The 25,034-nt window shown below is 38.2% G+C and overlaps 1 protein-coding gene across 2 annotated transcripts; it reads left to right on the forward strand.

The window, feature by feature from the left end:
- The first annotated feature begins 1,349 nt into the window (after positions 1-1,349).
- On the forward strand, positions 1,350-24,717 carry RBSN (rabenosyn, RAB effector). 2 transcript variants are annotated; one of them, XM_087954649.1, is made up of 12 exons: positions 1,350-1,467; positions 8,222-8,429; positions 11,751-11,891; positions 12,540-12,640; positions 13,010-13,055; positions 13,145-13,306; positions 14,250-14,491; positions 15,450-15,520; positions 16,738-16,824; positions 18,515-18,617; positions 20,255-20,359; positions 21,345-24,717. In XM_087954649.1, exons 2-12 carry the CDS (start codon positions 8,270-8,272, stop codon positions 22,494-22,496), a joined length of 2,370 nt encoding a protein of 789 aa, XP_087810775.1. In that variant the 5' UTR covers positions 1,350-1,467; positions 8,222-8,269; the 3' UTR covers positions 22,497-24,717. The 2 variants fall into 2 exon arrangements, with proteins under 2 accessions (XP_087810775.1, XP_087810776.1); XM_087954650.1 differs by lacking the exon at positions 1,350-1,467 and having other exon boundaries at positions 8,222-8,435; positions 11,766-11,891.
- The last annotated feature ends 317 nt before the right edge of the window (positions 24,718-25,034 follow it).

The following is a 25,034-nucleotide window of genomic DNA, read 5'->3' on the forward strand; positions in this document are numbered from 1 at the left end:
TAAAATGGAGGCCAATTGGAGAGAAAGATTCTGTTTATTGGTGAACAGAACACACACATACAGCATGCAGTTCTGGGTAAGTAGAAGGGTTCTTATATGGTTCGGTAACTTTGAAGTTTGGGATTTGTGCAATAAGGGCTTTGGGTTCTGAAAGGGCTTTTGGGAGTTCTTATTGTGGCTGATGGTGATTCCTGTGTTGGATTTTTGGGTGAGGGGCTGCTTACTTTTATCCTATCACTCTGCTTTTGTTAGCTGTCAAAATTGCTGTAAGGGGTTTAGAAATATCCTGTCTTGAATGGAGTTCTGTTGGCAGTATTTGCTTTGCTTATGAATGGAGCCATGAAGATTGTTGGCTTCCTCTTTAATTAAGCTCGTTATCTCCTTAAGTGCCAGTATCTGCAGTTAGCTTCTTGTTACAATGTTTTATTTAGGTGTCTAGCTGGAATGTGGAATGGGCTTCAGGGAGTTTTTATTATTAGCCTTGGTCTTTTGGCTTTTCTGAGGCTTTTCCTTATAGTTAATATTTCATTTGGGATAATGGGGGGAGGAGGGGCTGATTCATTCTTACACACCCAGCATGTAAAAAGAACACACACTCTCTCACTCTCTCACACTCCCTCTCTTTGTATGGCTGTGGTGAAAAATCTTCACCTTTCTCCATTGCAGCTGTATGAATCACAGCCTTCCAAACGATCTACAGCTTGCCTAATCCTTGTCTTGCAAAAATGCAGAGCAGGACATCAAAACGTTACTTAGTCACGCTCAACTCCGATTTGCCACAATCAGTTTGGTTTTTGCAGTAAAACCGGATGTTTGGGGAACGACTTTTCCAAGAATTTTGCGCCTTTTTTCCTTTCCAGTCAACATTATAGCGGTCTCACTCTGAAAAAAACTAGCTCCTTAACTTTATTATTTAGCTAATTTTATTATTTAATTTTCCGATGTCAAACCAGGCGCTGGGCTAGAAGAGTAAAGCAAGCCCGACTCCTGCTACCTAACGATTTCGCACTGCCTCCTTCCGTCGTAAAAGATTTTCAGCTCTTCTCAATCTGTCCTAGAAAACCCTCGATTCGCCTAATGCAGTTGATCCAAGCAAAATCGGTTCGGATTCCCAATCTGGGCTGTGGACAATTACAATTCCCGTCTTCCAGTGGGGATCCAGAGTTTTGCAGCCCTCCCAAAGGCGGCTCTTTCCCGGCCACGGCCTCTTCCAGCAGCCCCAACAGCCGGCCCAGGCGAGCGCGATGCAGCCCTGGGAGGCGCAACCTCCGCCCTCCCCCATCGACTGTTCGGCGCTCTTCTCCACCAGCCCTTTCTCCGCGTAAGGCCCAGCAGCTGCCCTTCTTCCCATCGGCTTTTCCGCGATCGGCACAGCGCTGCCTGAAAAGGGGGCCCTGTCGCTTCCTGGGTAACCGGGGCGGGATTGGATCCCTCGGCCGTCGGGGCCGCCGCCTCGGTGAGGCTGAGGTGAGAGCGTTGCCTTCTCTCCCCTCCGTAGGGGCGCATGAGTCTGCTGCGTCGTTAAGTCGGAGAGGGAGACCCTTCTTCGCCGCCCTTCCTTGCGGTCTTTCTCGCCCTGCCCTGAGCCTGGCACCGCTCGGGGCTTTGCACTCCTTGGCCACATTGTTGGCGCTTCCCCCCTCACCCCCAAGTCTGATGCCCGTGGGCGGCTTGCGGGTTCCGGGGTGATGGTGAAGGAGCAAAGGGCTGACAGCCGCCCCAGACTCCTGCTTTTCGGCATCTCTACGATGCTCGGGCTGCCTCTTCCCATCCCAGGAGCCATTTCTGCTCGCCCTGCCGTATCCGCCCTTTTTCATGTTAAAACCACAGAGGAGTATCGGTTCTTCCTACCTCTTTGTCCCGACGGGTTGGGAGCTTGGTGGCGGAAAACAAGGATGAGGAACGAGCAGTCTTCGTCCTTGTGTTGGTGCGAAAATGGCTTCTGTCAAATAACTTATCTTGCAGTTGTTGATGGTAGATATATCCTACTTTGGAGAAAAGGGAATCGGCCCTGTTTTTGTCTCGGAATTGGGTGTCTCGACTCTCTTGGTTGATAGAATCAAATTATGGACTTGGAAGAGGCAAGATTTGGACAGTGAATTAGAAGAAAACCCATTCCGAGTTTGACTATAAGATGCTAACATAGAAGACTGGAATAGCAGTAGCACTTAGACTTATATATCGCTTTACAGTGCTTTACAGCCCTCTCTAAGCTGTATACAGAGTCAGCAATATTGCCCCCAACAATTATCAAGGATTGAAGGCTAAGTCAACCTTGAGCTGGAATGAAGTTACTTTAACTGTATTTCTTTTGTGTTTTATTTTCTTGTGTTCTATTTTAGATTATTAGAAACCTTTTTTAAAAAATCTACTCTTAAGAATGCTAATTTTGTTTTAGTCTACATTTCCCTCCCTCATCCAGTGGTCTGCAATTCCAACAGTTGGAATTCAGAGCACATTTGGAGGGAAATCTGGATGCCTCACAAAAGGACATCTAAATCCAAAAGCTGCTCACACCTTATGTAATTTTTAAAAAAGGCATGTATGATAATAGGAGATGAGTGTAGTGGTATGCTTTGCATTAAATGTGCATCAGTCACTGTGGATGGGTATGTGTAAGTAAGTCGAGACAGCTAATGATGGAAAAATTACAGAATAACATGGCTCCTTTTTATTATACCTTAGCACTTAAGTGTTTTGTCTTACAAGCCTTGCTTACCCAGGTAATAATACAACTCTTTCCTATGTTACCTTTACATGCCTTATTTAGCAGCAACTATGGTTAGGGGGCTAGAGGCTAAAACATGAAAAATGGTTGCAGGAGTTGGCTATGTCTAGTCTAGTGAACAGAAGGACGAGAGGTAATATGATAGCTATCTTCCAATATTTGAGGGGCTGCCACAGGGAAGGAAGAGTGTCAACCTATTCTCCAAAGTATCTGAAGGCAAGCTATGAAGTAATGGATGAAAATAATCAAGGAGAGAACCAACCTAGAATTAAGGAGAAATTTTGTGATCGTGAGAATAATTAATCATAGAACAGCTAGCGTCCACATTGTGGGTGCTGGAGAGTTTGAAGAAGAGTTTGGACAGCCATTTTGTCTTAAATGATATAGGGCCTCCTTGAGCAAGGGCAACTACAGAGCAACTAGAAGACATTCAAAGTCCCTTCCAAGTCTGTTGTTCTGTTCTGTTATTTCTTGCTTGTGGCATATTATTCTAGTGACAAAGTTAACTGTTACTACTTTTGAATTATGAATTTATATGATTGGTGATTTGGCCTGGAAAATTTTCTGAATGTCACAGATATTTACTTCAGGCAAGTTGGACACCAATAGTCTTTGAGTTACAACTGCAATTGAGAATGGAATTTCCATCAAGAAGAAATGTGGTTATAAAGCACCATGCCATTTTGCGATGGCATTCCACTTTGTGTTGTTAACCAATTATAAGCCAAGGACCCATCCCAACCCAAGCTCTTCCTGCTTGGGACCTTCTAGTCCTGAGCCTATTGCTCAAAGTAAGGGACTTCCTCCCCTTAAACTCCCTCCAACCTACTTTACTCCCATCTCTGCCCTTTTGGTTACATTGCACCTTGCCTAAGGGGCAGCAAGAGCCCAAGAACTGCTTGCTTTGCGGACTGCTTGCTGCACTATGGTTCAGGGGGTTCTTGGCTTGCCATGGCTCTAGAGCTGAAAGAAGTTCCTGACCTGCAGAGCAGCATGCAGCCGCAGCTGCTCCAGCGCATCCCAGCCCAGGAGTATGGTGCGAAGCTGCAGCTGCTCTAGCCCAGCCTAGCAGTTAATGAGAAGTCATAGCTTCCCTCACTGCCCTGTCCTTCCAAGACCCTCCTGTCCTGTGTTCCGCTGGCCCAGGTCAGCCTAGCAGATGGCAAGGAGCTGTAGCCACCCTAACCAACCTGTATTTTGAGGCCTCGGCTTGTCTCGTTCTACCACATCAGCCGATCTTTGCTATCTGCTTTTCCTGCTGCTGGCAAGACATGCCTAGCCTGGTCCTTCATTTTTTTTAGGTTTAACATTTTTATTGAGTTATAAAATATTGTAAAATACAAAATTCAAAAGTAAATAGAAAAGCAGTAGGGAAGAAAAAGGGGAAGAGGAAAGATAAGAAAGAAAAAAGAAAGAAAAAGCAGCATTGACTTCCAACTCTCTCTGTTACAGTAAATAACTTTTTGCTTTTTCATAATAATATGAACAAGCCATTTCTGTAAAGATCTATCAGTCTACTTGGTAAAACCCAAAACCATTTTTTTCCACATAAAGCACAAAGTTCAGAAGTGGTCTCCATGTGGAAACAAAAGTACTTATGTTCTTTTCTTTAATCAAAGTAATCAGTTTTGCCATTTTGGCCAACTCCATCAACTTCTGCAACCATTCATCCATAGTAGGAATCGAAGTGTCCTTCCATTTTTGTGCACACAATAGTCTTGCTGCTGTCAACATATATAATAACAAAGTTCCAAATGTTTTCTCCACTTCTTTTTCCATTAGGCCCAAAAGGGAAAAGTTCTGATTTCATTTTTATCTCACCTGGCATTGTCTTTCATGAGGCTGCTGCTGGCTTCATGAGGGCTTCTTTCCAAGGTCTCATGTGGAAACTGCAAGATGTGACCTCAGGAAAAAGGCCTTATGCTGCCAGCAGGTACCTTCAGAAGGGGTAGGTTGGGCATGCTGGGTCAGCAGCCAGAGAAGCAGCAAAGGCCACTGGGTTAGCTGGGTTAGTGAAGTGCAAGATAGCAGGGGCCTTAAGAGTGCAGAGCAGTGAGAGTGGCTGTGGCTTCTCACTGTGGCTTGATTGATTTAGAGGGTGAGGGTGAAAACTTGGGTGCGTCTTATACACTGAATGTAGCCCCGCCCACGAGATAGCATAGATAATGATTTGAGGAATTTATTATTTCAAGTATCTGGATGGTGCCAGTTTGGGGATGACTGTCATGTGCTACAAAATTTAGAATGGCTTCTAAAGACATATAAAAAGAATATTTTTCCTTGCCGATAAAAGATTTAATGTACATATTCCAGAACAGAAATATAGTCTATTTCAGAGACATGGAATCTTCTTGGGTTGAGGCACACTGGAATTTTGAAAGCATGTGGTGGAAGCATCATGCTTGTTGAGGCTTGCTTGTTAAAACATTGTTAAGGCGGTTCTATTATTGCAACAGTCCACACAATGTCTGTTTACCAGAACATAAAGTATACCCATTATATACTTTCTATAATTTTAGTGAGATTTACGGAGAAGCAAAAGGCATCATTGTAAATATATACGAGAGAGGTGGTTTTGCAGCATTTCAGCCTCATATTTACTTAATTTGTATTAAAAAGTTAGGAATCATAGTAGGTATTTAAAGAAGTTATCTAAGACATTTTGGCAACTATGAGAACCACATTGCCTACCCCTTGGTCTTCTGAAGTAAACCATTAAAGCATTATTAACATATTAGAGAAAATATACTTATCAAATCAAATAGTTTCCCCCTTTTAAAAACTACTCTTTGCATCTGTTTCAGGGGAATGCTTTGCAGAAAAGATAAGAACAATAACTATTTCCTCATTGTATGTGCACTTCTTTACTCGTGGCATACAGTGTTCCATAGCATCTGAGATTTGGAGAGAAGCAATAACTTCAGGGACCTTAGATCATTATGGCAACAAGCTACACACCTCCATTTGATGATCCTGGAGAGGTGAGAGAGGGCTTTCTATGCCCCCTGTGTCTGAAGGATCTGCAGTCATTTCAACAGCTCCAATCTCATTATGAAGAACATTCAAGTGAAGACAGAGATGTTAAAGGACAATTAAAGAGTAAGTGTTCTAGTTCCTATTATGTATTAATGCATCTTTTTTGCTTACTGCATATGAATATTGCCACTTTCTAGAAGTAAGTAAGCCTGTATTAAGATGAATAGAACCAGGAGTATGCAACGGGTTTTTGAGGGGATGGAGGGTCCTAAAAAATAACGGGTGCCTTTTTAAGGCACTCATTTCATCCTTAAATGTGCCTAAATCATCCCCTCCATGTAAAAAGCCTATGTGTTAACATAGGTGTTAATAATTTTCTATTTATTAGAAATGCAAATAATGTTACCATCCTTTTTATGGCAATTCTGTTAACACTCATTGTTAGGGATACACCCTAGCAGAATGTGCACGGCAGTCAGGCAGGCAGGCAGATATGTGAGATAAACGTTTTTGTAGCTTACACTCAGTAAAACAGATACACTGTGCTAGTTAAATAGTTTATTCCAGTAAGAGTTTTAGCATAGTCAAACAGTCCATATATCATTCACTAGTTCAGTCCATTCGGGGATTATTCAGTTGCAAAGTCCAGTGTCGATAAAGAGGTTAGTAAACTTACAAATGTCAGTCCAGTAATATATCTCCTCGCAGTAGAGATATAAAGAAGTCAAACCTCCTTTCTTCCTTCGACGTCAAAAACTCAGCAGCAGGGAATAAGCAGTTAGCAAACCATCAATCCAGCATAGTCAGCAATCCAGCAGGTTCTCTTGCTCCCTCTTATGGCGGTTTTACAACCGCACCCAAAATTACATGCTTTGCAGTTTAAAGTGACACACACTTAAACTTACTATCATAGTTTATATATATTATTTTACCCAAACTACGTTAGGTAACCTTGTTATTCCTAACACTCATAATTCATGGGGAGGCATATTGATGATGCCCAAGCATGACCTTTGAATGAAAGGAGTTTAGATATGTTGAAAGCAGAGTGTTTTCACTGACTCTGTTGTGTTTGAGTAATCCTTGAGTTATGACTACAGTTGTGACCATGCCACATCCTGCTGAAGGAGTTCAGCTCCGTCCATGCACAGAGGGGAAGTGTTCTGATGGGCTATAGAAACAGATCTCCGGGATCTGGGCCTTCTTTCTCCATCCCACCAAAGGAATTCAGCTCCCCTCATCAGGCAACTCTTTCATTCAGCCCCCAGAGATGATAAGGAGTCCTCTCGGCAGCTGACAGTAGCTTGCAACCTTCCTTGCCTGCTTCCCACTGACTTTCTGGGGAAGCCGGCAGAGAAAATTACTAATGGCAATCACATATCACAGGGTGCTTGGCAATTGGTTGTAAGATTGTGGTCTCGTGCAGGCAGGGTTTTATGATAGTCAGAGGTGCTTTACAGGCAAATATTTTCTCTAATCACAAAAGTCTTTTTTTTTTTTTAAATTGGCAAAATAAAGCCTTTATAAACCTAAAATTAGTGCTTTGGACTAAGGGAACAAAATTTGAACTCTTGGCCACAGACGCCTAAGACAATTTTAATGAAATAGTGGAGCATTTGAAGAAAAAAATCACTCACAATTAAGAGAAATAATGCAATGCATTAATTAGAATTAGAATTCTTTTATTGGCCAAGTGTGATTGGACATACAAGGAATTTGTCTTGGTGCAAATGCTCTCAGTATACATAAAAGAAAAGATACATTCGTCAAGAGTCAAGAATCAGAAGGTACAACACTTAATAATAGTCATAGGGTACAATAAGCAATCAAATCATACTAGGAAACAGTCAATATAAATCGTAAGGATACAAGCGCTTCAAAGTTACAGTCATACAGTCACAAGTGGGAGGGGATGGGTGATAAGGAGTGATGAGATGATTAATAGTAAAGCGACTCCCAACAGCCCCAGCCGGGAAGGGAAGGCAGGCGAGCAGCGACTCCCAACAGCCCCAGCCGGGAAGGAAGGCAGGCAACAGCGACTCCCAACAGCCCCAGCCGAGAAGAAGGAAGGCGGCAGCGACTCCCAACAGCCCCAGCCGGGAGGAAAGGCAAGCAGCGCTTTGCCTTTCCCTTCCCGAGCGGCGGGACTGGGGCCGCTCCGGCGGCAGCGACTCCACACCATTTTTTTCAGAGGGAATCTGGCTCGAGTATAAGCCGAGGGGGATTTTTCAGCACAAAAATGGGCTGAAAAACTCGGCTTATACTCGGTATATCCCTAAGACATTTTTGGCAACTATGAGAACCACATTGCCTACCCCCTTGGTCTTCTAGAAGTAAACCATTAAAGCATTATTAACATATTAGAGAAAATATACTTATCAAATCAAATAGTTTCCCCCTTTTAAAAACTACTCTTTGCATCTGTTTCAGGGGAATGCTTTGCAGAAAAGATAAGAACAATAACTATTTCCTCATTGTATGTGCACTTCTTTACTCGTGGCATACAGTGTTCCATAGCATCTGAGATTTGGAGAGAAGCACTAACTTCAGGGACCTTAGATCATTATGGCAACAAGCTACACACCTCCATTTGATGATCCTGGAGAGGTGAGAGAGGGCTTTCTATGCCCCCTGTGTCTGAAGGATCTGCAGTCATTTCAACAGCTCCAATCTCATTATGAAGAACATTCAAGTGAAGACAGAGATGTTAAAGGACAATTAAAGAGTAAGTGTTCTAGTTCCTATTATGTATTAACGCATCTTTTTTGCTTACTGCATATGAATATTGGCACTTTCTAGAAGTAAGTAAGCCTGTATTAAGATGAATAGAACAGGAGTATGCAACGGGTTTTAGAGGGGATGGAGGGTCCTAAAAAATAACGGGTGCCTTTTTAAGGCACTCATTTCATCCTTAAATGTGCCTAAATCATCCCCTCCATGTAAAAAGCCTATGTGTTAACATAGGTGTTAATAATTTTCTATTTATTAGAAATGCAAATAATGTTACCATCCTTTTTATGGCAATTCTGTTATTGGGGGGGACGGGGGGGGGGGGGGGGGTTAGATAATTGTATACCCCTGAAAATTTGTGGGGGGACTTTGTTTGGGGGGGGGGGGTGGTTGATTTGAGTACCCCCCATCCCCACGACGGGGCTTTTGGATTTATAAATTATTAAATATATAACAACACTCATAATTCATGGGGAGGCATATTGATGATGCCCACGCATGACCTTTGAATGAAAGGAGTTTAGATATGTTGAAAGCAGAGTGTTTTCACTGACTCTGTTGTGTTTGAGTAATCCTTGAGTTATGACTACAGTTGTGACCATGCCACATCCTGCTGAAGGAGTTCAGCTCCGTCCATGCACAGAGGGGAAGTGTTCTGGTGGGCTATAGAAACAGATCTCCGGGATCTGGGCCTTCTTTCTCCATCCCACCAAAGGAATTCAGCTCCCCTCATCAGGCAACTCTTTCATTCAGCCCCCAGAGATGATAAGGAGTCCTCTCGGCAGCTGACAGTAGCTTGCAACCTTCCTTGCCTGCTTCCCACTGACTTTCTGGGGAAGCCGGCAGAGAAAATTACTAATGGCAATCACATATCACAGGGTGCTTGGCAATTGGTTGTAAGATTGTGGTCTCGTGCAGGCAGGGTTTTATGATAGTCAGAGGTGCTTTACAGGCAAATATTTTCTCTAATCACAAAAGTCTTTTTTTTTTTAATTGGCAAAATAAAGCCTTTATAAACCTAAAATTAGTGCTTTGGACTAAGGGAACAAAATTTGAACTCTTGGCCACAGACGCCTAAGACAATTTTAATGAAATAGTGGAGCATTTGAAGAAAAAAATCACTCGCAATTAAGCAGAGAAATAATGCAATGCATTAATTAGAATTAGAATTCTTTTATTGGCCAAGTGTGATTGGACATACAAGGAATTTGTCTTGGTGCAAATGCTCTCAGTATACATAAAAGAAAAGATATATTCGTCAAGAGTCAAGAATCATAAGGTACAACACTTAATAATAGTCATAGGGTACAATAAGCAATCAAATCATACTAGGAAACAGTCAATATAAATCGTAAGGATACAAGCGACAAAGTTACAGTCATACAGTCACAAGTGGGAGGGGATGGGTGATAAGGAGTGATGAGATGATTAATAGTAATAGTAGTGCAGACTTTGTAAATAGTTGGACAGTGTTGAGGAATTATTTGCTTAGCAGAGTGATGGTGTTCTGGAAAAAACTGTTCTTATGTCTAGTTGTTCTGGTGTGCAGTGCTCTATAGCGTCGTTTGAGGGTAGGAGTTGAAACAGTTTATGTCCGGAATGTGAGGGGTCTGTAAATATTTTCACAGTCCTTTTTGACTTGTGCAGTATACAGGTCCTTGATGGAAGGGAGGTTGGTAGTAATTGTCTTTTCTGCAGTCCTAATTATCCCCCTTAAACACCTGAAAGTAGTAAAGATTGACTTGAAACCTTTGGAAGTTTGTTATTTTAGCTGATTGTGAGAGTGAGGGTTACTTAGAAAGCTGTGAGTTATCTGGATGAAGTAATGATTTGTGATTGGATGTGTGTTCTGATATTTCTTAAGTACATGAGGCAATTCCTTTAGTTTAATCAATGAAGGATGTGCATAGGTAAGCTATGTGCTGGCCCCTGAGTTACTACCTAAGTAACTTGGACATTCCTGCTGGTCTTCAAGTGACTTGTTGCTTTAATCAGAACAAAAGAGATACTTTAACCAGGGTGCCCAAAGAATACAGGAAAAACACTGTATCTAACTATCTGATACCATGATTTTGGGAAACCAGTACAAATTCATTAATAATTGTTAATATCAGTTTAGTGCTGTTTACTACATAACATTTTAACCATACGACACATAGTTTCACAATGCATACTAATACTTCTAAGTTTATGTGTATTTCTGTCTCTAAGGACCCAGACTAAGTCAAGCTACCTCTTAGCTGTAGGTCTTGCTGATTTCCATGGTGATTTTGACGCATTGAGTTTCATTATATTTTCAGACATTCAGAGTCATTCTTGGGAATACTCTGTTGGGATTGAATGTGGCATGTAAACAGCCCTTAGTCATCACACAATTTCAATCACTGGCTACACAACTTAGTAACAAGAGCTTAAGAATAGTAGTAGCCATAAAGATAAAAATAATTGTAATATGTTTAAATGCTAATTATTGGCCACCCCCACCCCCCTTTTAAATAACTATACACTTGCCGGTAGAAACCCATTCACAATAAAATACAAAGAGCTTGTGGTTGTGTTGAACTGTTAATTTCCTTCACTTGTTACAAGTTGTTTCCCAGTTCTCTGAAGGCTGTGAAATGCGTCATTGTTTTACCTTTAAAGTGCTCTTGCCTTCTGCTTTGTCCAGTGTTCTTATTGCACAAATTGTTTCCTGAATTAAGTCTATAACCGGTACAAAATATTCCTGTGGGCTGCCAATAATTGGACTGCTTGGCTAATTGATACATTTGTATTCTCAAACAGGTCGGACCAGGTAGATTTCTTTTTTCAGGGTTGTGCTTTATGGGAATTTTTGTAATTCTTCGCATATTCAGAAATTTGTTTTACAAATTTTAGAATAATATATATATGTATCCCATTACTGTGGGAGAGCAGAAAAAAATGCTATGATATCTGCCAATGAAAAATCTGCCAGTTTTAAACAAAGATTTAAGCTCTCCATTTTACCACTTCAGCTTGTTCATCTAGAATATGCAGTCCTGGGTTGTTGGTGTTTTGTGTGTGTGTGTGTGTATGGGGGGAGAGGTTGTTTTTAAGACATGCTGTTTTGCTCTTAAATTTTCTCATCCAAAGGAAAGGACTAGTTGAATTTAAAAATCATGGCCAGTCCATTCTGAGGAGTTCTGAAAATTACAAATCAAGTGCAAGAGCGTACTCCATGCTAATCATGGGCTCGCCATACTATCACAGTGGCAACTGTAAGAAAGAAAGTCTTAACTATTACGTTTAAATGTCTAAACAGAATCTGTGACACCTACAATTTTTTCTTGTTTAGATCTTGTTCAAAAAGCAAAAAAAGCAAAAAATAAACTGTTGAGACGAGATGATGACCGAAATGATGGGGGGTCTCAGGAACGATATGAAGGCTACAATTATGGTGGAATGGATCCATATATGTGGGAACTCGAAGAATTAGGTAACCAGTCAAAAAAACTTCATTTGAAATAAGGATAGATAGTATCCCTAGATACTGAACTGTGTAATCTAAAAATAATAAAGCTGTGAAAATTTTAAGTTACAGTTTTAATTTTGTACATTTTTATATTGTGTATAAATCTATATAAATATACTACACTAACTTGATCTGTGAGAGAGCACCAGTGAATTCTGAGAAGATATGTATCATATTGTGTTATGAAGATAGTTTGAATAGATAATGAATTTGTACAAATGTATGTATTCATTTGATGGTAAATGCAAAATGGGTTCAGCACTAACAGTAATTAACACCAGAAAAAAATTCCATAATAGAAATATGTCTTCTGAAATACCATTATCTTATAAACAAAAATTGTATTTTGTCAATAAAGACTAAAATACAGGGTGGTTAATACTTAAGAGCATGTTTACATAGCACATTAAACCATGTTGAATATTAGCTATGCATATCAGATGATATGGCAAATCACATTTAGCTGTGGTCCACGAGCTACCATTCTTTAATTCTGAATTTTAGACTGAATAGCAAATTTGATAGAAATAAGAACAGGATAAACTTCCCGTTAGTTGAATATTTATGGTTGAATTATTCTGTCAAGTTTCCTAACTGGATATTTTATATTAGGTGCTATAAGGAGTCATCTTTCTGATTTTAAGAAACACAGAGCAGCCAGAATTGATCACTATGTTGTGGAAGTCAATAAATTAATAATCAGATTAGAAAAGGTAAATAATTTGTAGTTTTATTTTTTTTTCTTTTATTTACTTTTTATTAAACTTTTATTTAAAATATTTTAATAACATATGTAAGTCCTTTTTTCAATCATTAGCTACTGTAACATTTCTTGTGATGTTTACTATTATGTTATTTGTTAAAGTATCATTCAATGCATTCCTTGGTAAGGTGCTATTAATTTGCTGGTCTATTACTAAGGTGATATAAAAGAGATACTCATTTGAAGTTTGATTTTAAAGAAAGATATTTGGGAAAAGATGGTTAAAAACAGAATTGCTTGATTTACTTGAAGTAATGTGACAAACTATACAGTAAAATGTGTTTGTATATCTAATTCTTGATCATTTTCTTTTGGTCAGCTTACTTCCTTTGATAGAACAATTACAGATTCAGCAAAGATAAGAGGTAATGAGCACAAAAAAGAAATGCCTTTGATAATACCTCAACTAGGATTTCATTAATGATGTCTAACAGGTTATCATGTCTTATTGCAGCAATAGAGAAATCTGTCGTGCCTTGGGTTAATGATCAAGATGTACCATTTTGTCCAGATTGTGGTAACAAATTCAGCATACGGAACAGGCGCCACCACTGCCGCCTCTGTGGGTCTATCATGTGCAAGAAGTGCATGGAACTGGTCAGTCTCCCCTTTGCAAGTGAGTACAGTGGTTAGAGTTAGAAGTGCCTTAATTCCTAATTTTCAGTGTTGATCATATTTTGTTTTAGTATCACTCAAACATTATTATTACTATTATAGTGTGAATTAAGAAAAAAATATTGCTGTGCATTTATGTCTCTCACAAAAATGAGCAATTGTCTTCTGCTCTGATGAGATACCCATTTACAGCAGTAGAGGAATTTTAGAAGGATTGGCAGACATATTTTTAAAGTCTTCTTGTTTTTGTAGCAGCATAGACAACAGCCAAGTGTTGCCCTCAAGTGTGTGCATGTGTACACTGGATTTTTAGAGGGTTTATTATCTTTGGGTGAGGAGAAGGTTGAGAGGTTTTTTCACCCCCCCAAAAAAAGAGCAGTATGCAACTCATAAATTGCATCTTATTCCCCAGAATCTCTCATGATTGTGTCTTTAAATTTTTGATATGAAAATGCTAGTTTTAGGTGTTGGGATTTTTTCCATGTTGTCAATAGCTATTCAAAGCTATTTTACCTTTTAAAAACTAATTTCCAAAAGGTATGTAGAAAAAGATGACCCCCCCCCCCCCCTGTCTCCTTTCTACGGTTTTTAGAAGTCTCATCTAATAACTAAAAAGTTACTTCACTTCAAAATTGAAATATTTCATTTCTACAGTGTGAGTAATGTCAGTTGCCTGTTTAGTAGCTAGATGTCATGATAAGTGATATTATGTAAATATTCATATTTACTTTGAATATACTATTTTGCAGTTGTACAGGAACAAGCATTTTGATTGATATCTTTGTAGCAGCCAGCTTTTAGAGAACAGTTTCATTGCAGTTCCTGTTTTTACGTGTAAATTGAGATGAGCAGAATTGAGTATTTGAAGCTACGTTCAAGATAAATGTTCTGTCATCTGGACAATTACATTGTGTCAGTTATATTTTGTTCATCTCTCCTTTCAGGCAAGCTTACTACTGCTAGCAAGGAAGTCTTGGCCTCTCATACTAGCCCCAGCTGCTCGCCCAATAGCATCCAGGGCTCTCGACGAGGTAGCATCAGTAGTATAAGCAGTGTCAGTTCTGTTTTGGATGAAAAAGATGATGATCGAATCCGTTGCTGTAGACACTGTAAAGACACGCTGCTCAAAAGGGAACAACAGATTGATGAAAAAGAACATATACCAGATATTGTGAAACTATATGAGGTAAAATGACTGAGATCAAGGCTTAAATGAGACTTATTGTCAATAGCATATATAATAATTTTTATGGGAGTAAATCTAAGAGATTAGGAACTGTTTATATTAAAAAGAAAACAGTAAGTTTGTTCATTGATGACAAAATTTGGTTTAGCTTTGGTGATTAGAAAATAACAGTTTGGCTGAAATAATCTTGGAAGCTTCCCAATTCATTCTTTCAAAATCAGAATCTCACTTTGGAAAATTTGAAGTTACAACAATTTCTATTACTGAAAGTGTGTTACTCTTAACTATTATAAGAAATCAACAATTTATAGTCTTTTGCATTTGACACAAATGGATGAAATTTGCAGTTACTGTTCCACTTCAGGGGATATTTTTCCCGCCAAATTTCAAACAGATTGGTCCAACTGTTTTCAGGAATTTAGAAGCTTTTCAAAAACGAGTTCCTTGACCAGCTTGGATTTCTTTGAGTGACAATTTATATGAAAAAAAAAATGTTATAAGCACTGTAGGATAGGTGTAAAACTTTAGTTTGGTTCCTGTGTAACTTATTTAGCAATAAGCATGTTTAGCAAAATGTTACCACTGTTAGCATACTGCATATAGTCCTGGTCATTATACTTCAGAAATCATATTACAGATCTGGGAGTAATGCAGGCATGGCCAGCTGATATTCCATTGGCATTTTTTTTGTAAACTGGTAAAATATCAGTTGAATACTGTGCATTGTTGACAAAAAAAAAGAGAACACATTCAGATTGCTTGCAAAACTTGGACCTATACAGATAATACAAGCATACAATAATATGTGAAATGGATTCATTCCTATTCTAATCACCAATCTTTGTAACTGAGGTCCTTAAACTCATATAAAGGAAAGGAAAAATAGGATGCATATAACACATATTTGAATTGTTGTTGTAACTTAATTTTAATCTATTGATTTCTTTTATTAAAAAAGAAACTCCGATTTTACATGGAAAAAGTTGACCAGAAAGCCCCTGAATACATAAAGATGGCAGAATCATTAAAGTAAGCCTCTTTAGATTTTTAAAATAATTGACTCTTGTATTCTTTAAAAGTTATTGGATGATTGTGTTGTTTAAAAGAAATCAGAGAAGGCAAATATTAATTAGATATTAATAACTAATATCTAATTATTGGGAATATATCTAATTAAATATATTGGAAACTTCAGTTTTGTAAAAGCACAATGCATCGAAGTTATTATTTATTGTTTCTTTGGGGACAGCTATCTGTTATGTTTGTATTATTATTAACTGAGATTTAGAACCAATTTTCACACTATATCCAAAAATTTACTTATATACATTTTGCATTGTTAGCAGTACTGGGTGATATTTACACAATTATATTTTCTGATATTTTATTTAAAAGTTGTATATGGCCACCCTTATGAGCATAGGTTATGGAATTTGAACAAACTTTGTAAATTTGCTGGTGCTTTTAAATGAAGATTTCAATTTGTAAGTTGAATCCATACATTAAGTAATAGACTTTGAGTTGGAACTTGTTCTTAGATAAGTTTGCTTAGGATTATTTTTATACATATAAATTCTTTAGCTTTTGAAGTAATAAAGAAACTGAATCATTTGTATCAATTAAATTTTTAACAGATATTTAAAATAGATACTTGGTTATTCCAAATTCAGTTTTTCAAATCTAACTAGATTGCAGTAGAAAACAAGAGTATAAATGGTTAATGAAGTCTATTTATAGGTGTTCATATGAATATGGTGAGAAATGAAATTTCAAAAGTTTAAAAGGAAAAATACCAAAAACTCCAGAATAAAACCAAAGTCAGAACCACAATGGTCAGCTAGTGTCAGTAGTAAGTGGCAAGTATATATAAATACTTGGCTACCAAGGCTGATTTTTGTATATGTTTGGATTTGTGTCTTTATAAATACATATTTACTCTTTAAAATCATGCTGAGCTTAGTGATACTAATTTTGAATCAAACTGCTTCCCACTCTAAAATGGTATTTATCCATGTAGAACTCATTTTAATGAACTAAATAATTTTGAGAGAAATTGATGACAAAAATGCACCAAAATCTATATTTAGTATTCAAGATTTTTCCCATTTTTCATAACACATTCACAATTCACTAATGAGCAAAAATAATGTTTTAGATGTGTTTAGATGGTTCTCTACTACAAAATAGCTGCTGAATCTATGTGAATGACAATTTGGAGTTATTTAAATGTGCATGTTCTCTTTCAGTGCTGGAGAGACAACATACAATCTTGAACGTGCTAGCAGTCTTAGAATAGAAGTGCAGAGAATGTATGAATTAATAGATGCTTTAAGGTAAGTACTAAATATGAAGATGGAAATTGTTACTGGATTATTTTTTGCTTGACTTTATATACACTGCTCAAAAAAATAAAGGGAACACAAAAATAAGACATCCTAGATCTGAATGAATGAAATATTCTTATTAAATACTTTGTTCATTACATAGTTGAATGTGCTGACAACAAAACCACACAAAAATTATCAATGGAAATCAAATTTAGCAACCCATGGAGGTCTGCGTGTCTGTATGACCCCTACAACGCTTGGGCATGCTCCTGATGAGGTAGCGGATGATCTCCTGAGGGATCTCCTTCCACACCTGGACTAAAGCATCCCCCAACTCCTGGATAGACTATGGTGCAACATGGCGGTGGATTGAGCGAGACATGATGTCCCAGATGTGCTCAATTGGATTCAGGTCTGGGGAACAGGTGGGCCAGTCCGTAGCATCAATACCTTCGTCTTGCAGGAACTACTGACACACTCCAGCCACATGAGGTCTAGCATTGTCGTGCATTAGGAGGAACCCAGGACCAACCGCACCAGCATATGGTCTCACAAGGGGTTTGAGGATCTCACCTCAGTATCTAATGGCAGTCAGGCTACCTCTGGAGAGCACATAGAGGGCTGTGCGGCCCCCTAAAAAAATGTCACCCCACACCATTACTGACCCACTGCCAAACCGGTCATGCTGGAGGATGTTGCAGGCAGCAGAATGTTCTCCACGGCATCTCCAGACCCTGTCACGTCTGTCACATGTGCTCAGTGTGAACCTGCTTTCATGTGTGAAGAGCACAGGGTGCCAGTGGCGAATTTGCCAATCTTGGTGTTCTCTGGCAAATGCCAAATGTCCTGCACGATGTTGGGCTGTAAGCACAACCCCCACCTGTGGACGTTGGGCCCTCATACCACACTCGTGGAGTCTGTTTCTGACCATTTGAGCAGCCACATGCAGATTTGTGGCCCGCTGGAGGTCATTTTGCAGGGCTCTGGCAGTGCTCCTCCTGTCCATCCTTGCACAAAGGCGGAGGTAGCGGTCCTGATGCTGGGTTGTTGGCCTCCTCATGTCTCCTGATGTACTGGTCTGTCTCCTGGTAGCACCTCCATGCTTTGGACACTATGCTGACAGACACAGAAAACCTTCTTGCCACAGCTCGCATTGATGTGCCATCCTGGATAAGCTGCACTACCTGAGCCACTTGTGTGGGTTGTAGACTCCGTCTCATGCTACCACTAGAGTGACAGCACCGCCAGCATTCAAAAGTGACCAAACCATCAGCCAGAAAGCATAGGAACTGAGAAGTGGTCTGTGGTCACCACCTGCAGAACCACTCCTTTATTGGGGATGTCTTGCTAACTGCCTATGCTTTCCACCTGTTGTCTATTCCATTTGCACAACAGCATGTGAAATTGATTGTCAATCAGTGTTGCTACCTAAGTGGACAGTTTGATTTCACAGAAGTGTGATTGACTTGGAGTTACATTGTGTTGTTTAAGTGTTCCCTTTATTTTTTTGAGCAGTGTATATATTATTTTCAATGAAGATGAACATTTTTTTAAAGAAGGCATAAACTTTGTGAGCTACATTTTACTGCCAAAATAAATCCATGTTGCCAAATAAAATTCTTTTTTGCCTACTGTTTATTCCTCTTAGCTGATTGTTATGTATTTCCAATTCATTCTTTTTCTTTGTTTGTTTCAGCAAGAAGATTCTGACTTTAGGGCTGAATGAAGATCCACAACCTCATCCCAGAACTTTACAACTTCAGAGGATGATTAGATATTCAGCCACACTTTTTGTTCAGGTAGGGATATGTAGAAAGGGTGAGCTGTTTTTAGACATATTAGTTCCCCCAAGACAATATGAAATTACATACTGACACTTTAAATGGTGTTACAAAACTTGTCATTTTGTTTCAACAATTTGCATAATGAAAATAAATTAGTGCTTCAGTTTTTAAATACTTCCTACCTAATTAGATGTGAGCTATGTCAATAGCTCTGCTGGTATTTAGAAGGCTAATGAATTTTCTTTTGCACTTTATCATAGTGATGGGAATGGTTTCTCAGCATTGTAATTGGATTCTAATTTTGCAAGCTATTGCATGATATCATGGGACAATTCCTTGCTATTAGTCAAATAACCTAAGCCTAAGAACATAATGTTTGTTTATTCTCAGGTTTTGACTTTCCCTTTATCTCCTTCCCCCTTTGTTTGACATTGCATTTTAATCATTCTGAGGTGCTAATTTTTCATAGAATTAGATAATTGTGATGTTAGAAAAGACTACAAGCCCAACTTTCTGCAGTGTGCAGGAATGCCAATTAAACTGTTCTCCAAACGTATCTATCCGGTCTTAAAAAGATACTCCAGAGCTGGAGTATCCTATAGCCTCTAGAAGTAATTTCTGGAGGGCATCCCAACTCTTTATTACCATACAGATAGTTTTTGACTTACAACCACAAATGATCCCAAAATTTCATTTGTTAAGTATAACTTAGTGAGTTGTGACCCATTGTATGACCTTTTTTCAGTTAAGAGAATCATGTAGTTGTTAAGCATATCTGACTTCCCCCATTGACCTTGCTTATCAGATGTCAGCTGGGAAGGTTCCAAATGGTGATCACATGAGCCCCGGGATAAAGCAACTATCATAAATATGATCCAATTACCAAACAGCTGAATTTAGATCGCATGACTGTGGGGATGCTGTAGTGGTTGTAAGTGTGAAAACTGGTCATATACCACTTTTTTGAGTGCTGTTGAATGATCACTAAACAAAAATGGTTGTAAGTTGAGGACTACCTGTACATCCTTCTGCTGTAGGTCATATTCACCTTGTTATCAGTGATCACATGAAAGTACAGCCATATATCTGCCATCCGGTATTCTATGCCCTTCCCTTCCCCTTCCTCCCTCCCTCCCTCCCTCCCTCCTAGCATAGTCAAGTCATTCTGGTGTTTTAAAAGTATATTTGTTCATTTTATTTAAGTATGTGTAAAACTGTTCAATTATTTTATTAACTGTTTGATTTTCTATCTTCCTTGCCCTTTAGTTATGTTTTTTAAAAAAAAAGCTTAATTGAAAAAAAAAAACCTCTCAGAAGCAGGCAATTGTAAGAATGCTTCCATAATGCTTTCAAGAAAATTAGAGATATATTCCTGAACTAATCAGGAAACAAATTTCATTTGGAAGAGACTTACTTCAATTACTAATCTCTTATTTTGAATACTGTTTTGATATTAGGTATAGTTGATCACAACTTAACTTTATTATTTGACACATAATTTGGATGAATGGACATTTTTTAAAATATTTTAATCACTTAAAGTATAATAGTATGTATGCATGCATGCATAGACACATATTTTGTTGTTTTCAAGATTAAATCTTAGTATCCTAGACCCTTTAAAGTGATATTTTGAAAAAAAAACTCCTCAGGAAAAATTGCTTGGCCTGATGTCTTTACCAACCAAAGACCAGTATGAAGAACTGAAAGAGAAAAAGAAACAAGAACTAGAGAGAAAACTGCAGATGGAGAGACTGGCAAGTATTTTAATCAGTATATGTTTCCAACAATGAGTTTCTGTTTGTTCACTGTTTCAAGTATTTCCTTTCTGAAATACTTTACTTTTGAATTTGTTTTCTAAAACAATTGCCAAGTAGCGTGATATAAGTCTACAATACATTTAGAACCAGCTTAATAAGAATGATTTTTTTTCCCTATTTCTTGTTTGACTCATTTCTTTCTTGCCTTTTTTGATTTTTGGGTGGGGATGACATCTCTTAGAAATTTACATAAGTTTTCAAAAATATGTTAGCCAAGAGAAAAATCTGCTTTGCTCTCAAATTTTTGTTTTGTTTCACTATCTTTATGTTGCTTTAGTTTGTTGTTAGTTTAGACTCATAAATATATTTTATCTTATTGAAATAATCACATGTGATACATCCAAATGCAATACATACTAAAAGTGATTGGATAGGTGACTTCTGATCTAATCTCTCTTTGAGTTAATAGACTGCTGATCATTCTATGGCAGAGTACAGTTCTTTGAGATCTATCAAAGTGGCAGGAAGATAGAAAGAGTTGCAGTCATTACAGGAGAGAATAAAAGAATAAAACTTGCTAGAGCATGGCTCTTTACCACATATGTAGAAGTGTAACCTTTACTTGCTGATTCAGCTTATCTTCCACTCTAAAACATTTGAAACTTATTTAACAGGAAATTGTTTCTGTTAAATACGATTTAGATCATTGTGGACATGAACAGTTGAGGGACAGATGAACAGTTAAAAAATTTAAAAAATATTATTATTAATACCATAATAATCTTACATAATCCATCAGTTTAAAGATTCTATTTTTTTGAGTTGGAGGGGAAAAAACTCAGAAAAAAAGAAGACCCCTTTCCACCAATACAGTTGCCTTTTTAGGCTCACGTATCATGCTAAAAACTGAGGAAGTTGCTGAAGTGTGGACTGCTCAATAAAATGTGGACTCCTTTTAACGTTTTCCTTTCTTTTGGGCTAGGTGAAATATGAATCCCAGAGACGACAAGAAGAGAGACCGGCAGACTACACTTCCAGATCCTTAGCAACATCCAATGGTGAGGTCCATCGAACAAAAAGGGTTGCAGTGAAGAAAACTGAAGGATGGCTACCCACTGCTAGCATATCTCGGAACCAGGAACTGGCAGATCCACTTCTTCAACAGATCGACAATATCACCTCATTTATTAAGCAGGCGAAGGAAGCCAACCGTCTGGACGAAGTCCAGATGCTGCAGGAGAACCTGCGACAGCTTCAGGACGAGTACGACCAACAGCAGACGGTCAAAGCCATTGAGCTCTCTAAAAAGCAAGCGGAGATGGAGGAAATGCAGAGAGAACAATTGCAGATCCTTTGTGAAGAAGAGTGGAAAAGGGATCATAAAAAAAAGATGTCTCAACATTCACGGACACGTTCTCTGGATTTCAGAGAAGTGAAGCCCGATAAACCTGAGATGGAGAGGGAAAGCATAAACCAAATAGCAGAGGCTTTGGATCTAGATACGCTTCAGGACAAAGATTACGCTGGCTCCACGGCTGCTTTCCCCAGTGATGGTGTTGGATTGCCAGGTAGCCAGAATCTGGTTTTGGTTTGCCAACCTGTGAATGCCTCAGAGCATGAAAAAGCCTCCATAAATCCTTTTGAAGATCCTTCACTAATTAGCCCTCCAAAGAGCGACCCTGATAGTCCTGTTGCTGAAAACACTGCAATAGCTTCTTTGCCTACCAATGCCCTGCAGAGTTATGAAAGAGAGTACAATCCATTTGATGAAGAGGAGGAGCAGGAGCAGGAAGATTCTCAGCAGGCAAACGGGGTAGATCTCAGTGCTCCAAACCCATTTGAAGATTCTGCGGGAAATCCATTTTATACCCCTGTGGGTAACCCGGAATCTGGGAATCCATTTGAAGAATCAGTGTCTTCCTCTTTGAATCCTTTTGAAGTTGAAAGTGATCATGAAGTTTCGGGGGAAGATATCATAGAGGAGGAATTGCTTCTCCAACAGATCGATAATATCAAAGCATATATTTTTGATGCCAAACAAAGTGGACGAATGGATGAGATAGAAGTATTGACTGAGAATTTGAAAGAACTTAAGAGCACCCTTGCAAAACAGAAGAAGAAATCGAGCTGCTGAACTATGTCCACATACTTTTGCAGTTCCCAAAGGGAGGGAAGATCGAGGTAAAAGAAGAAATACATCGCAAAAGGCACTTACTTGGGTGCTGAATCAAGCTTAGGGACTTTGGTATAGGGATTTCCACTATTCAGATCTGTAAAAGCCAACACTATTTAAAATTTATAATTACTGGAAACTGTTCTTCAAATACTGAAAAGTCTGTATTTGTATCCCAGCCCAAATTTAGGAGCATAATTATATTTCTCAGCACATGCTTTATCTCTGATGTAAAAAGGGGGAAAACTGACATTTTAAAATGCAGGAAATTATTTGCAGTTCTCAAGACTTCTGAATTTATTTTCTGTCACCAGGTAGGATTGTATGTGCTTAAAAAAAAAAAAAAAATTGCTTGAAACCACATCTTTGCTTCCTAAGACAGAAGCAACTTGTGCAGCAACCTGGAAAAGCTTTTACTGTTTTCAAAGAAATGTGGTGCTCTCATGAGCTCAAAGCATTTCTTTAAAATCGTTCTTGAATCTTGCACAGCCCAGCTAAAAGGAATTAATACTGTCTTGCAAATTCTCAGTTTTCCTACTAACTTTATATTTTGGGGAAGCAGAAGAGAGAAAATAACTTACTGTTCAATAGAATTCATTGGTAAAGCAACATATATATGTCTCAAAACATATGTATATGTTTTAGAAAACAAATGCATAAAACCTAACTAGACATCATGTATTTTTTTCCTTTATCTGTTCTTCAACTGATCAAACTATTCTAATAATTTTTCCCAGCCAATTCTAGACTAATTTTGTAAGAACGTTGAAATTGTCAGTGTCTCAAAACTACATAATTTTCCAGGCTTGTAGAAATGTCATAATAGGAAAATTGTTTTCTGCCTCCAAAAATTAGAAAATTTGCAGTCAGAACTGTGCTTTGAGAGGAACCATCCTGGGTGTCCACTTAAGAGTATAAATTAAAAACTAGAAGTCCATTTTTCTTTCTAATTTGATTTCTCTCTAGGAAAACGTTGATATACCACCTCCATTTATTGTTTGGATGATTTGTGCGAGCCCTGTTATATTAAATGGAGGCTATCAAATTCTTAGGGTTGAGCTGTTCATTTGTAAATCTTTTTTTCTTTTTAATTGATCTGCCAGCTACGAACAGAAATGTTTAGAAGTGTTAAATAATGTCTGATTTCAGTTGTACGGGATGAATTTTATTTGGTTGCATTTTATTATTTTGGTGTCGTAAACCAATTTTAATTGTTTACACCGGAAGAACTTACTCGGAGAGTATTATGTACTTAGGGGAATGGGAAGAAGGCCCAAGCATTAATCCTTAATCTGATTTTGACAATTGTTTCCATGCTGGTAGAAATGATACTGTACACAATGTATGTGGACACTAAATGTTACATTCCTCAAAAGGTTAGTGGTTAATAGGGTCAAGAACTAAGGCAGCACTTTATACTTTCAGCATTAAGTATTACATGTTATTCATTTGTTAATTCATGGTATTCGTGGTTTTTTTTTTTTCCATTGTTAGCAAGGAAAAACTACCTAGCTTTGATTTCATGCATCACAACTCAGCGACAGCCTGTTTTAATGAATCCTATAGAAACTGAGCTGAAAACTGCCCGTCCAATTATATAACAGCCTAAGGATACTTGTTTTGATTTTTTTTTTAATGGGAGCATTCTGGAAATGAACTTACAATGCACTAAACAGGACATGAGTTGGAACATAAAAATAGGTGATAAAATATTTTTAAAAATGGAAACCTACAAACTAAGCAAGGCACAATAATTGTTTAAGGTAAAGCTATATTTATTAAAGAGAAGGCCACAAACTTGATCTGTCACTCTTTATGTAGTCCAACCAATATGAATGTTTCAGTGGCTTTTTAAAAAAAACCTCATTTCCTTATATGCATTCTGCCTTTTGTCTATGTATGCCATAGTCTAATACTTTATAAGACACAATATTGATGTATTTTATTAAAAATATGTTGGTTGTAGCTCTATAACTGCAAGTCAATGTGGAATTACCCTTGATAACCCAAATGGTTGTTCCACATTTTGTCAGCATTCCGTTTGTACTACTGAATTGACACAATGAAAATGAACAAGACCATGCCATTATGAGATTTAACACTAATACCATTTGTTTGTACATTTGCATGCACTAGTTTGTAAAGTTTCTCATGAAATAAAACACCATTTTTATTTCTGTGAGTGTGGAAAAACTGATTACATCAACAGCAGTAGCAATCTAGTCTTTCGTGTGAACTGCAAATTCCTTGGTATCTTAATGAACAGAACGTAGGAAGCATTTTTACACCGAGCTAGGCAATTTGTGCAAGAAAACATTGTTTAGACGGGAGTCTTTTCCAAGCTGATCTACTGAAAAGATTCTAAGGATTTCTGCCATTTGTCAGAAACGGTGTAGGGTCTCCCGCTTGGGTGGGGGGTTGGACTAGATGACCTATAAGGTCCCTTCCAACTCTGATTAGCTGTTATGATCTGTTATGATCTACTAGATAATAGGATCC

Source organism: Notechis scutatus, chromosome 2 (genome assembly GCF_049901735.1).
Source record: "Notechis scutatus isolate UNSWTSFEM ecotype Mainland chromosome 2, rNotScu1.2, whole genome shotgun sequence".
NCBI classification, from domain to species: Eukaryota; Metazoa; Chordata; class Lepidosauria; order Squamata; family Elapidae; genus Notechis; species Notechis scutatus.

What these genes read in the sequence shown, in the direction of transcription:
- RBSN (XM_087954649.1), top strand. Translation starts at nt 8,270, where the DNA reads ATGGCAACAAGCTACACACCTCCATTTGATGATCCTGGAGAGGTGAGA. An exon ending in AAGATGGCAGAATCATTAAA is followed by an intron (nt 15,521 to 16,737) that starts GTAAGCCTCTTT and finishes GTTCTCTTTCAG; the next exon opens with TGCTGGAGAGACAACATACA. An exon ending in GAATTAATAGATGCTTTAAG is followed by an intron (nt 16,825 to 18,514) that starts GTAAGTACTAAA and finishes TGTTTGTTTCAG; the next exon opens with CAAGAAGATTCTGACTTTAG.